Raw genomic sequence first — 12,574 nt, forward strand, 5'->3', positions numbered from 1 at the left:
AATTCAAAGAAGCAGGCCACAGATGTAGAAGTTGGCGTTATTTAAATGGGAAGAAAATGAGGACTCCATCAGCCAGTCATTGGTAATTTTCTTGTTGTAGCTCCTTTCATAACCTCTGATGTCAGTCCTTCCAAAGTTGGGCCCAAGGTCCACCAGATTTATTTTTATGTTAAAGAGCATGGAAATGCATCAAAAGCAGGAGCTGACAGCACCTCAACGATGGATTCATTCTGCAGGACGATCGGGACTTTGTCAGTGTTTTGTAACAACTTCCTGAGGAGATCCTTCAAGCTCTATTTCTTCTTTAAAACTTTAAATGGCATTTTCTCTTTGCCGTTTCATCCTTTAAGTCAGAATAACTTCAAAGCAGTTTATTAATTTTTATGTTGTTTGTAACTTTGTTCACAAAGGTGACGCATCAGTAACCTTAAAGACACACAACATGCTTCCTGACGAACATGTCGCTGTGAAGCAAGCACTCGTTTCAGGCGTCAGACAGCTCTGAACACGTCACACTTCAGACAGCTTTTTTTCTACTTTTGGATCTATGATGTCACAGAGGGGATATACCTAACACAAAGCTCTGGAGCGAACGCAGCTTGTTTCAGACAGAATATGAAGACCTGCACGGAGGTTCAGTATAAGAAGAGTTATTTTGAACCATGCAAAGCCTCAAAGATAAAGTTATGGAGGTGGAAATAAGCAGAAGAGGGTTTCTTTAACAATCACATGCTACCCCGCTGCTCATGCTAGGAATCGAATGTTTCTGCTTTCTGCCACATTGCTGCTGTAGCAGAAGTGTCCAAAAATTGGCATTCTTGGCCTTTGCATGCTCTCTGCTGTACCTGTGCTTATTTTTCCACACTGAAACACTCCTTGAATTATTCCCATATCTTGAGTAATTCTATAAAGTTTGAGTGGGGACTGAAAAAAAGCTACTGCATATTAGTCATGCTGCTTTATTCTTGCACCATCTCTCAGGTCTCGACTCGATTTTTTTTAAGGGATCATTAAAGTGTTTTTCATCATCTTGTGGTGACCTCAAAAATGATAATTTAGTATTGTGGATTTCTTCCAGCGCTCTACATAATGTCATGATTATCTAGTAACCAAATCCAGAGATACATTCGGGAAACGTTAATGTTCTGAATCATGCATTAGCGGTTGGGTCAGGCCGGTTTCAGTGTAAAGAAATCAGAGCCTCACCTCCGTCATAACAGCAGTGGACATCGTGGCTGTGTTATTAACCGGTTATGATTTTTCTTCCATGTTCGCTCTGCTTACCCTGGCAGGTCTTGCTGTCCTCCAGCAGCCTGTATCCCTCGTTACAGCGACAGCGATAGCCATTGAGCACGCTCACACACTCATGATCGCAACTGTGGTTCCCAAACGAACAGTAGTCGATCACTGAGGGGAGGAAAGCAGCGAGGCCATGAGCAGCAGAGAGGACAGCAGCCAAATGTGTGGGTTGCATTTATGTTCCCCTTGTCTCTCAGTAAGTCTCGGCTTTTACCTGCTTTGCTCTGTCCCAAATATGAACCTCATTTGTGAATGACTCTTACTGCAATAAGCTGATATACAAATACAATGAAATGATCATTTCTAACTGTATATCTCCACATGGGTTTGGTACTGCAAGGATTCATACTGTTGACAGGTGAGCCGTGAGGCAGTGATGCTATCGGTGACTGACAGGTGCTCTCCATCTCTTAGTGCATGCCACAAGCATGCAAACACTGAGCTGTAAGTGATTAGCTGAAAAGCTCCTGCTCGCTTTCTGTCCCAGAATTTCAAACCACAACTGACGTGCTGGCTCACTCGCAAAGTTTCTCATACTTAGATGAACAGTCCAGTGAAATGTCTTCTGAAACATTTGAGGCGAGAAAATCAGCAGATTGAGTCTGTGTATGTTAGATAAACAACGACGACTGTCAAAGGTTTTCAGAAGAAACACATCGTACCAGATGTTCCAATTTCCATAAACTAGCTTAAACATCAGCCTCATGCTAACTAGGAGTGTGGGACTCGATGTGCTGGCTTATGAAACACAGCATGACTAGAATGCATTGAAATTAAGGATCTAGTGTAAACATACTGTACTGTTTCAGAATTTATGCTATCTAACTTGTGCTTTAGAGATTTTCATTTATATGTTTCTCATAAATCAGCCTCGTGTGTGCTGACTGTGTGCAGTTAAGGTGTGTGTACATGTGCGTATGTTACTTCCTGCAGTGTGAGGAAAGTTTCAAAGCAGATCTACAAAAAGATTTAATTGTACAAACTGGAGACGGAGGAACAAAATGCAAACCCTCACTCACCAAGCAGCAGAATCAATGGCAGCAGAACACATTTAAAAGCAAAGCATAAAGGTGAACGATATGAGATGTGTGAATCTGCATGTACATTGTGTGTGTGAGACTAACTTGAGCAGGTCCTCTTGTCATTGTTCAGTTTGTATCCTTTGTTGCAGTCACAGGTGAAGGAGCCCGGCGAGCTGACGCAGAGTTGTTCACAGTTATGTTTTCTCTCAGCGCACAGATCTATGGCTAAACACACACACACGCACACACACACACACACACACACACACACACACACACACGCACACGCACGCACGCACGCACGCACGCACACGCACACACACACACACACACACACACGAATGATATTACTTTTTATAAGCACTCTCCAGTGTTTGTTTGATTTTCTGGTTCTAAAACTGACTTTTTCTTTTCTTTTATTCTGTTTTCTTGTCACACATGTGCTAAAGGACAAAGCTTCATATTTTCAAGTTTCCCCTGTAAGTCAAAAAAACTTCCTGAAAATTCTCTGTTTCAGGCAGTTTTTTTTCTACTTTTTAAGATAAGCGAAAATAATTTAAGAAGAACTTTGTTTATCCTGAGGGAAATTCTTTTGTCATACACATGCTCAGTGCTGCAACAGAGGAACAGAGGAATAAGATATACAATAAGAATACTAGTACATAGTAATATACAGTAGGGTAGTGCAAAATATAATATCAAATAACTCTAACGAAGTAACAATATAACGTCTGGGTGCTGAGAGGACAGCATTGTTGCGAGCACAGAGGACCCGCCTTCTGCTGCTTAACCAATCAGAAAAAAGCTGACATGGTCCCAGACCTGGTGCTGCGTTTTTGTTTCTTGCTAATTTTCTTGTGAGTGTGTTTCGTTGTTTTGGTGTTATTCTGTTGATTTTAGTTTTTGATTATTAACCTGTGTTCCTCTCCCTCCTGTTTCCCATCATTACTCACTCTGTGGGGCCTGAATGTCTCTTTGTGTTTCCCTGAAACTTTTGTGAACTTTGTTCTCAGATTTTGACATTCACCCAATAAAAGAGTTATTTTTTATTGTATTGTCGGCTTATATTAGCCTTTAAGAATAAAGAGCTAAAACAGATAGTTTCAGACAGCTGTAGATCATGCTAATCTCCTCCACTAGAAGACAAAAATAAAAATACAGAGTTCAAAAGGGAAAGACAGTTGTCCTTTTGATTTTGCTGGTAGCTGTTTAGTATAGTGGGAGCAAACTGCAAATTACCTGCGCATGTCTTCCCGTCATCGTTCACAGTGTATCCGGGCAGACAGAGGCAGTGGTAGGATCCAGGAGTGCTCTCACAGATGTGCTCACAGCCGTGGTCTGACTCCAGACACAGATCCACGCCTGTGTCAGATCAGCATTCAGAAAACCAGCTTCAATATATTTAACTTACAGCTTATTATCACAAAATCAAAATCATATTCCCAACGACTTTGTGTTTTTTCTGTAGAAAGGAATTATCGGTGCCCCTGAAGGAAAACTGTGAAATGAAAAGCACTGAGAACCAACACTAATCAAAGAAAAACACTTCATCAGAAAACATCTTCACCAGGACTCGTCTGCAGTCACGACACAATCTCTACAGCTTCATCTGCAAAGCATGATGGGATTAGTGGTTTTAGCCCTGCTGTCACCTCTTAGCTACAGGACTCTTCATTTTCACTGAGAGCTTATTTTATTTCACTGATTTACTTTTTGTATTTATTTTATCCGTCTGCATTTTGCATCTCCCACTGCAGGAGACCAGACTGTTTTTTTTAGCTGTAGTCCAGTGTTGAATAATAGCAGCATGAGGAAATATCGAGCACTTAAGGGATTTGCAGAGGTTGTTATGAAAAAGTATTAGGTTATGTGCGGTCAGAAGGATTTTGTAATTTTTTTTAACTCGAGCTAGACGTTGTGTTTTTAATTACATAAAAAAATCTATGTTGGCCCAGATGAAGCCAATGTCATGAAATTTTAATCGCACAGTTTTATCTGAAGATTTTTGCTGCTCTTACATTAAGATGACTTTAAATAAAAGTGATCCAGTAATACAAAATCTTTTAGATGGAGATTTTAGAGAAACACAACTTCCAAATCCTTAAAGAGTGGAAAGTTTTTACATTCCAGTAAGATTTTGCACTCACACGAATCTTAAAACTTACTAGTTACACAACTCATCTTGACTGACTCCAGCTCAGGGTAAATGTTTTTTTTTGCTGATTAAAAGCTGAATTTGTTTTTAAAATGAACTCATAGTTGTCATTCTTCTCAGGTACAATAACATTTTGTTTGGAAATAAAAACATAGTATGCTACATAAGTGGTAACATCTAAATATACTACAGAATATAACACAAGTATTAGAAATAATAAGACAAATAAAAAGCACCACATATAGTAATAGCAGTTACTTGTATACTTTGTATTTCCTGTCCTGCAGTCTTACCGCAGAGCTTATCCTGGAACTGGATGCCAAACTGGTGAATGAGATCAAAGGACTCAACCAGGAAGACGTGGTCCTCAAAGGGCGGTGACGCCATGGCCCTCAGTGATGTCATATCTGCCCTGGCCACGCCCACAGCATAGATCTCAATGCCTTTTTCTCTCGCCTCAGCGGCCACCTCAGCCACGCGGTCCTGAGGACGTCCGTCTGTCACGATCACGGCCATGTTTGGAACCTGAAGCCATCGGCAGAACCAACCAGAGACAGCTGTTATTGACGTCCCCTCCATCTTTGTTTTCTTAGCCCATAAATTCAGAAACATTTTATTGTTTTAATTTTTTTATTAGATCGACAGACGGATTGGGGCTGCAGCTGCAGTAATGCGGACGCTGCACCGGTCCGTCGTGGTGAAGAGGGAGCTGAGTGTAAAAGCGAAGCTCTCAATTTACCGGTCGATCTACGTCCCTACCCTCACCTATGGTCATGAGCTGTGGGTAGTGACCGAAAGAACGAGATCGCGGATACAAGCGGCAGAAATGAGCTTCGTACGAAGGGTGGCTGGCCTCTCCCTTAGAGATAGGGTGAGAAGTTCGGCCATCTGGGAGGTGCTCAGAGTAGAGCCGCTGCTGCTCCACATCGAAAGGAGCCAGCTGAGGTGGTTCGGGCATCTGACAAGGATGCCCCCTGGGCGCCTCCTGGGTGAGGTGTTCCGGGCATGTCCCACCGGGAGGAGGCCCCGGGGCAGACCCAGGACACGCTGGAGAGATTATATCTCTCGGCTGGCCTGGGAACGCCTTGGTATTCCCCCGGATAAGCTGGAGGAGGTGGCTGGGGAGAGGGAGGTCTGGGCCTCTTTGCTTAGGCTGCTGCCCCCCCGACCCGGCCTCGGATAAAGCGGATGAAGATGGATGGATGGATGGAATTTTTTTTATTATCCCAGCTTCATCAGGTAGAGTTTGGCCAGCCAGGGCCTCAGCTCTTGACTGCTGTCCAATCCACACTGCACTAGACCCTCACAAAGCCTCCAGCATTTCATCTACACTTTTTTAAAATTCCTTTATGCCTTTTGTGTCCTTGGCATGTCCTCCTAGGAGGCCTAGGACACAATGGAGAGATTATATCTCTTGGCTGACTTGGGAATGCTTTGGTGTCCCCCCCAGAGGACCTGGATGAGGTTTAGACTTAGACTGCTGCCCCCATGACCCTGACAGGAATGTCTGTATGTATGCATAGTTCCACTCAAAGTTCTGCTATAACAAGCTTCTACAAAATAGGTGATGATATTTATTTCTGTGATGATTTAAATACAGATAATTAAAAAAGAAAAGTAAAGATTTAAAATGAAAATGCCTGAAACCACCAGCACAACTAAAGGAAACGGTTACAAAATGGTTCATTGTGTATAAGACATCCAATAAGTACCTTTGGCCTGTCTCCAGCCTCTGGAGTAAAAGCTTCATTCATCATGTATCTGATGGCGAGTCCGGTCATGGTACCCTGAGCGAGGGGGATGATCTGATTGATGGCTTTCACTATGTTGCTCAGCCTGGCGTGAGTCTTCAGAGTGAACTCAGTGCGGACCTGAAAGCAGTGAAGAATTCAAAGATTAAAACATCATCTTAAGACCAGTTAGTGATGAGAAGGGTTAGCTGTCAAGATGGTAAATGGCCTGTATTTGTATAGCACTTTATTTAGTCCCTAAGGACCCCAAAGCGCTTTACACGTTCAGTCATGTACCCATTCACACACACATTCACACACTGGTGATGGCAGCTACATTGTAGCCACCCTGGGGCGCACTGACAGAGATGAAGGACTACAACATGAAAGGAGGTCTGGGTCCTGTCTGGTTACTCTACCTGACTGGAATACTGAACAACTCCCACTCTGGTGGCATTTAGTCCAATATCCAGGGTGTTAATGATGTCAATCATAAACTTCCTCATGGTCTCAAACTCATGTGGCCTAACGCTGCGGGAGCTGTCGATGAGGAAGACTAGATCCACCGGACCAGTCTTACATTTCTGCGCAGGTTCTGGAAGAAAGAAGAAAAGCAGAATCTGTTCAAACTAGATGTTTCAACAATGGTGAAAAAAATTCAAGAAGAAGTCAGCAATCCTCCGACCTCAAAAGCTCCAAATTTAAATTTGGTGAGATCCCATAAAACATGAAACATGGGGATTTTTATTGTGTCGTTACACAAATTATTCCCCAACAAATGCTTCGTTCCTGTTTGAGTGATGTTCACCGCAGTGTCCAGCTCAGGAAGCTGCTGAGCCTTTTTTAAAATATTTTTGTAATCTGTGTTTAATGAATTTCAGTGGGACGCAGTGGACTGTTTCACTTTCAGGAGCCGGAGAAGCAAAGTGTGATTTCAACACATGAAACACAGACGTGGCCTCTGAATGATGGAGGAGACTCACAGGCCCCGAGACGGTGTCGTGTGTCGTGTGAAAGGATCAGAGCTGTTTTGGTGCTCTGAGGAAAACCTAAACAATTTTACTGTTGTGACTGATTAGTAGGATAAAAGGCTGCTTCTCTCTTACTCGACTTTCTTTTTAAATTGTGTGGATTTTACTCTCTCTCTGAAGCACGACAGCAGCAGCCTTCCTCAAACATCGGTACAGCGTTCACATTATTTACCACCTGAGCGCTGCTTCTCAGTGGCGTCAGCCGCCACAGGACACCTGTTTTTGTCTTTATATTTTTCGGACGCGCTCCCATGTTGTAACATCATCTAGGTTCAAAAACGCTGCCGTCATGAATGAAGTATGAGGTTGGCTTGTCTTTGTGGTGTGGCTTTACGAGTTGGAAAGAAACTGTTTGATTAATGTCCATCCAGAATTTCTTCAGACAAAGTGAAAGTCACAACAGACGAGACTCAGTGTCAGAATAAGCAGACGTGTGGGACCGATGGAATCCATCTTTAGGTTCAAATAGACGTCAACAGTAGCCAATTTTTAACGCCTTATAAACACGTCCACTGCATTGTCTGGTCACATAAATCAAGTCAGCTGCAGATGTAATGTATAGGTGTCAGGGATATGTCCTGAAACATTCGTGCCTTTCACAGAAGTCATAATTCACACGCTTGTATAAAGAGTCCTATTCAGTGACCTGCGGTGGCAACATTTACAGGTTATAACTTTTCTAAAAAAGTCCTCAACCCTTCTTTTTACATTTTCTATCTAAATTTGGGTCTTTGCCATTTCTTAGTCCTAATTTGGTCAATTAAATTAAACCGTGACTCCAAAAGTTAAAGATAAAAACAGTTTTGAACTCAATAGAGCCACACGCATGTCACTGTGTGTTCATAGTTAGCTAACATGATCTCAGTCATCACAAACACTTTATATTAGACATTTTAAATTTAAATTATAATGTTTTCCTCCTTTTAGAGGACACATTTACATTTAATATCAAACATGTTGAAAGCTTAAACAACAAAGACTTTAAATGGGTACGTCCCTGTGAGCCAAAAGTTCAACAAGGACACCACCAAGGATTATTTTGAACTGTTCATGCAAAGCTACCCTTAAAGTGAAAAACATCTGGCTCTGGTAAAGGTGTAATTGTTCTGTCAAATGGTTGTTTAAACCATTGTTTACAGTTATAGACTCTCTGCAATCCACTGAAAGCATCTGATTTAAAATCATAGCTTTCTTATTTAGGCTTTGGTTTGTCTTTGTGCCGTGACTCTGTGTTTCTATTGTGATCCAAACCCACATTAGCTCCTTGTTCTTTTGATCATCTAAATGCCCATCATTAAACATTTATCTCTCATTTTTCCCGACTTCCTTTTCTTTCATTTGTTTTCTTAAAATTTAATTATGCCCTCATTTATATAACCTGTTTAGGAAGAGAAAAATCTTTATTTATTTTTTAAAAGAATTTTTCAGTAATTCTCACAGTATCTGCACACTGACCTGTTTTTGGTCTGGCTGTTGCGAGGACAGCCAGGGTCAACAGGATGAATGCGCTCAGTTGTCTCATCTTCATCCAAATGATATCGATCTAGCAGACGGGTCACTCGCAGCTGGGCTCAGATAAATTGGAACAGGATCAAACTGTGAAGAAAAGACGAGCAAGATAGTGCCCGCTTTGAGACTCGGTCACATACTGCAATGCTGTCATAAAGCTTTAATGTCTGCAGATGGAAGAGGTTAGGATGGACAGATTAGTCTGCAAGACATCAAACTTGGACACAGGAGATCCCTCTTTCCTTCTTTCCCATGCTGACGATCCTCGAACAGGCACGAGCCTCATCAACCAGCACCGAGCACACAGACCACAGCACATACCTCGATTCTTATCTAATCCTTCAAAGTTATTTGTGTCTAATATGTGTGCCTAAACACACACAAATTAGAAATTACCTCTGGAAGACATTCCTAGATCACATCAGACACACTTAATCATTCTTGAGAGCAACTGAGGTGCTTTGTCCTTTGAGCTTTGTCCTCATTAATACCAAACCTACGATTCAGGCCTGACACATCTGTATGACGACGACTGTGACAGATTTTTGAATGATGTGAATTTAATTGTGAATGGATGTCTAAATTAAAAACCACCTCCAGCTGTGTGGCTCACCATGTTACTTGTATTAGCAGCTGTTGGTCATGTAGATACGTTCTGGATTTTATTACACTATTACTGAATACATACACAACAGGAATGTGCTTTCAGGGGTTCTAATGATGAGAGAGATTATTTCTGAACCACTGCCATGATGCGTACTTGGATGGAGCTTTAAATGGAAGCAGAAGCAACAAAAAAAATCATTGGCATCTTCAGTGTTTTCATTAAGAATACAGTAACTGTCTTATACCTTATATTTTGGAACATATTCTCCACTCACACAACTGAAAAATGTTTAATCTCTTGAAGCTCATCAGAGTGATCTGTAAAGTGTTAATGATGACAATGGCAGTGAAACATTCCAGTCCTGCCCCTTCATAAAGCACTCAGCGTAACACACCTGGATGAGGTGCACAGCAGTACCTGCTAATACAAGGCTGCAGGCAGACACAGAGACCCTAATGTGTCTGCAGGCGAGCAGCAGCAGCAGCAGCAGCAGGGGGATAATGATAAAGTCTGGGACGTGTTTATGTTTGAGGCACTGGGTCAATTCAAACAGGCAGCATGAAAGCCACCTCTCTTTCATTTAGGCCCACAGAGAGGGGTCCTTCGGGGGTTTATCGCTGTCTGACTGGCTGCCAGAGACTGCGGTCATCACTGGCTCAGATCAGAGTAATGAGTCAACAGACGTAGCCGAGCACAAAGGCTCTTTTTTCAGTTTGTGTCTCTGTTTGTCTCGTTGCCTTTCCCTCCGTCTCCTCGCCCACTTTCTCTCGTCTCTTTCACTCTCGTCCACATATTTTCACGAGCGTCTCTGCCGCGAAAGTTCAGCCAAACACTTGGAGCACATTTTTCTTGCTTTTATGTTTTCAAGGTTAGCTGGTGGTTATGTCTTTATCATTTTGTCACTGACCTGTGCAGAGCGCATCAATCATCATAGCTTCGGCCCCTCGTATTACACAGATCTCGATTCCTTCTACCTTCAAACAAAGATTATCAAAAGCAATGTTATTTTTCTAATTACTGAAAAATATTCAGTCCATTGTTACAAGTGTGTGAATAAAATGAAGGTGGTTGTTATTGAAGTTCAGGGTGTATCAGACTACAGTCAGATTGTTCCCACTTACACAATATTAGATCCAGATCCTGACACGGTGAAATCCTAATCAGGGCCCTGGTAGTAATTTTAGTGAGCGTGACAAATGTGCACTACTCATGTCACATAGTGAGGCCTCTGCTGTGACGTGACTGAGTTCATGTAGGAAAATGTTTCAAGAAAATGTGTTTTTTATGGTTTTTATGTAAGGGGACCTATCATGATATTTTCCACCTCCACATTTCATACTTTATTAGCTTATACTAGGCCTGGGTGGCCCCAGTTTCTCTCTCTTTAAAGGCCCCAGTGCACCCGCTGCACTGGTCGCTTCACCTCCCACCAGTAATGTCACCGCACAGCCGCTTGTTTTTGTGCTCACCCCGACCTCACAGGTCACCGCTGCAGTTTTCTCCTGAACAAGAAGTAACGCCACGTCATGTGACTATATTAGAGATAACTGCTTCGTGTGACATCATACAGATCCAAGAGTAGAACAAACTGTCAGAAACTTTGTGTTTCCAGGAGTCTGAAGCCTGAACTTTGGCTCATGTGTGATTGAAGCATGTAACACTGTAACAGTGCACACCTGCCCACTTTAGGTTCCACTGAAGCACCAGAGTTTAAAGATTTTTTAAGGTATGAACTGATTTCAGGGTCTGTAAGTGTGTTCAGTTTAGTTTTGATTAGTTTCAGTTATAGTTTTAGTCATATTTGCAATAATTAAGTGTAACAAAATCCCAGTTTCATCATATCAGTCATTCTCTTCTGCTCATCCTTGGGTATGTTGCTATTCCAGCGACCATACCCTGCACCCTGGACAGGTTGCCAGTCTGTCGCAGGGCTAACACGCAGAGACAGACAACTCACATTCCCACCTATGGGGAACCAATGGGTTCTTTAAAAAGAAAAGGAAAAAGGAAATGAGGGCAGATGAACAACCTTTGGTACCAGGTACCTATAAAAAGATATATCTTGGCCCCAATGAGGCTATGAACTCTTGCAGAACCAGGTGTTCCTAATTTTGGTTCAAGTGAATTACTAAACTTTTTGAAGACAATTGACTCACACAGTTGTGTAGATATCCCGGTCTCCATCCATCCATTCGCTTCCGCTTATCCTTTTCAGGGTCGCGGGGGGCGCTGGAGCCTATCCCAGCTGTCATAGGGCGAGAGGCGGGGTACACCCTGGACAGGTCGCCAGTCTGTCGCAGGGCTGACACACAGGGACAGACAACCATTCATACTCACATTCACTCGCACATTCACACCTAGTGGCAATTTGGATTATCCAATTAACCTATCCCCACACGCTGCATGTATATCCCAGTCTCAATAAACATATTCGCCAACGCTTCGTCTCGCTTGTGATGTTCCTGCGAACTGACCAACCAGTAGCCATCAGGTCGCCGATTGAAGCACTGCATTAATGTTTTTTGTGGAGTTGTCTCGGGATGCATCACGCTGCCTTGCCTGGAGTTAGCTTCTGTTTCTGGGGATGAGGGTTGGGCGTGCTCCCTGACCTTCAAGGTAAGCTAGATTACCAATCAAAGCAATCCCAAATTAGACTCTGGCACTTTCTCCCGACTTTTGCTGACACGATTTTGCGCGTGGACGAAGCAGCAACACAGACGATTCGACTAACATACTGCCACCTGCTGGCATAGTGAGACACAGCAAGAAAAAAACCTGGAAACCACCTCATTTTCACGCTAGACTATTGTATGACACGCACACATCAGTGAAAACTAAACACATTTTTGCTATAAATTCAGTTAATTTTAGTTTTGTGAGCACTCATTACAGTTTTAGTTAGTTTTCCTTTTTTGGCAAAGTCTCGTTTTTATTTTTATTTCCATTAACGAAAATGTTTTTTCACTTCAAGTTTTCATTATTTCGTTAGTTTTCGTTACCAATAATAACCTTGCTAGGGAAGGCGTGTGTGTGTGTGTGTGTGTGTGTGTGTGTGTGTGTGTGTGTGTGTGTGTGTGTGTGTGTGTGTGTGTGTGTGTGTGTGTGTGTGGTACAGCTTTCTGTACCCACAGGGCAGCAACCAGCCCCCCACCTCCCCTTTTCCTGTCTCCCCCACTAAACAACAATCCACTGGATCCTGCCGCCGCTCAGCGTGTGCGCTG

The 12,574-nt window shown here is 42.6% G+C and overlaps 1 protein-coding gene across 5 annotated transcripts in view; it reads right to left on the minus strand.

Moving 5' to 3' along the window:
• matn4 (matrilin 4) overlaps positions 1-12,574 on the minus strand; it is a 29,959-nt gene that overhangs the window by 7,976 nt on the left and 9,409 nt on the right. For 3 of the 5 annotated variants that reach the window (XM_085407627.1, XM_085407624.1, XM_085407623.1), the window contains 7 exons: positions 8,693-8,833; positions 6,626-6,801; positions 6,189-6,347; positions 4,770-5,001; positions 3,561-3,683; positions 2,424-2,546; positions 1,285-1,407 (listed from right to left, as the gene is read on the minus strand). In XM_085407627.1, coding sequence (XP_085263753.1) covers positions 1,285-1,407; positions 2,424-2,546; positions 3,561-3,683; positions 4,770-5,001; positions 6,189-6,347; positions 6,626-6,801; positions 8,693-8,765 — 1,009 coding nt within the window. In that variant the 5' untranslated portion in view covers positions 8,766-8,833. Of the gene's footprint in view, positions 1-1,284; positions 1,408-2,423; positions 2,547-3,560; positions 3,684-4,769; positions 5,002-6,188; positions 6,348-6,625; positions 6,802-8,692; positions 8,834-10,260; positions 10,328-12,574 lie in introns of all 5 variants that reach the window. The other 2 variants (XM_085407625.1, XM_085407626.1) reach the window with 2 other exon arrangements.

The sequence above is a fragment of the Rhamphochromis longiceps genome, linkage group LG5 (assembly GCF_057381845.1).
Source record: "Rhamphochromis longiceps isolate RC_006_pf linkage group LG5, R_longiceps_female_GT1.1, whole genome shotgun sequence".
NCBI lineage: Eukaryota > Metazoa > Chordata > Actinopteri > Cichliformes > Cichlidae > Rhamphochromis > Rhamphochromis longiceps.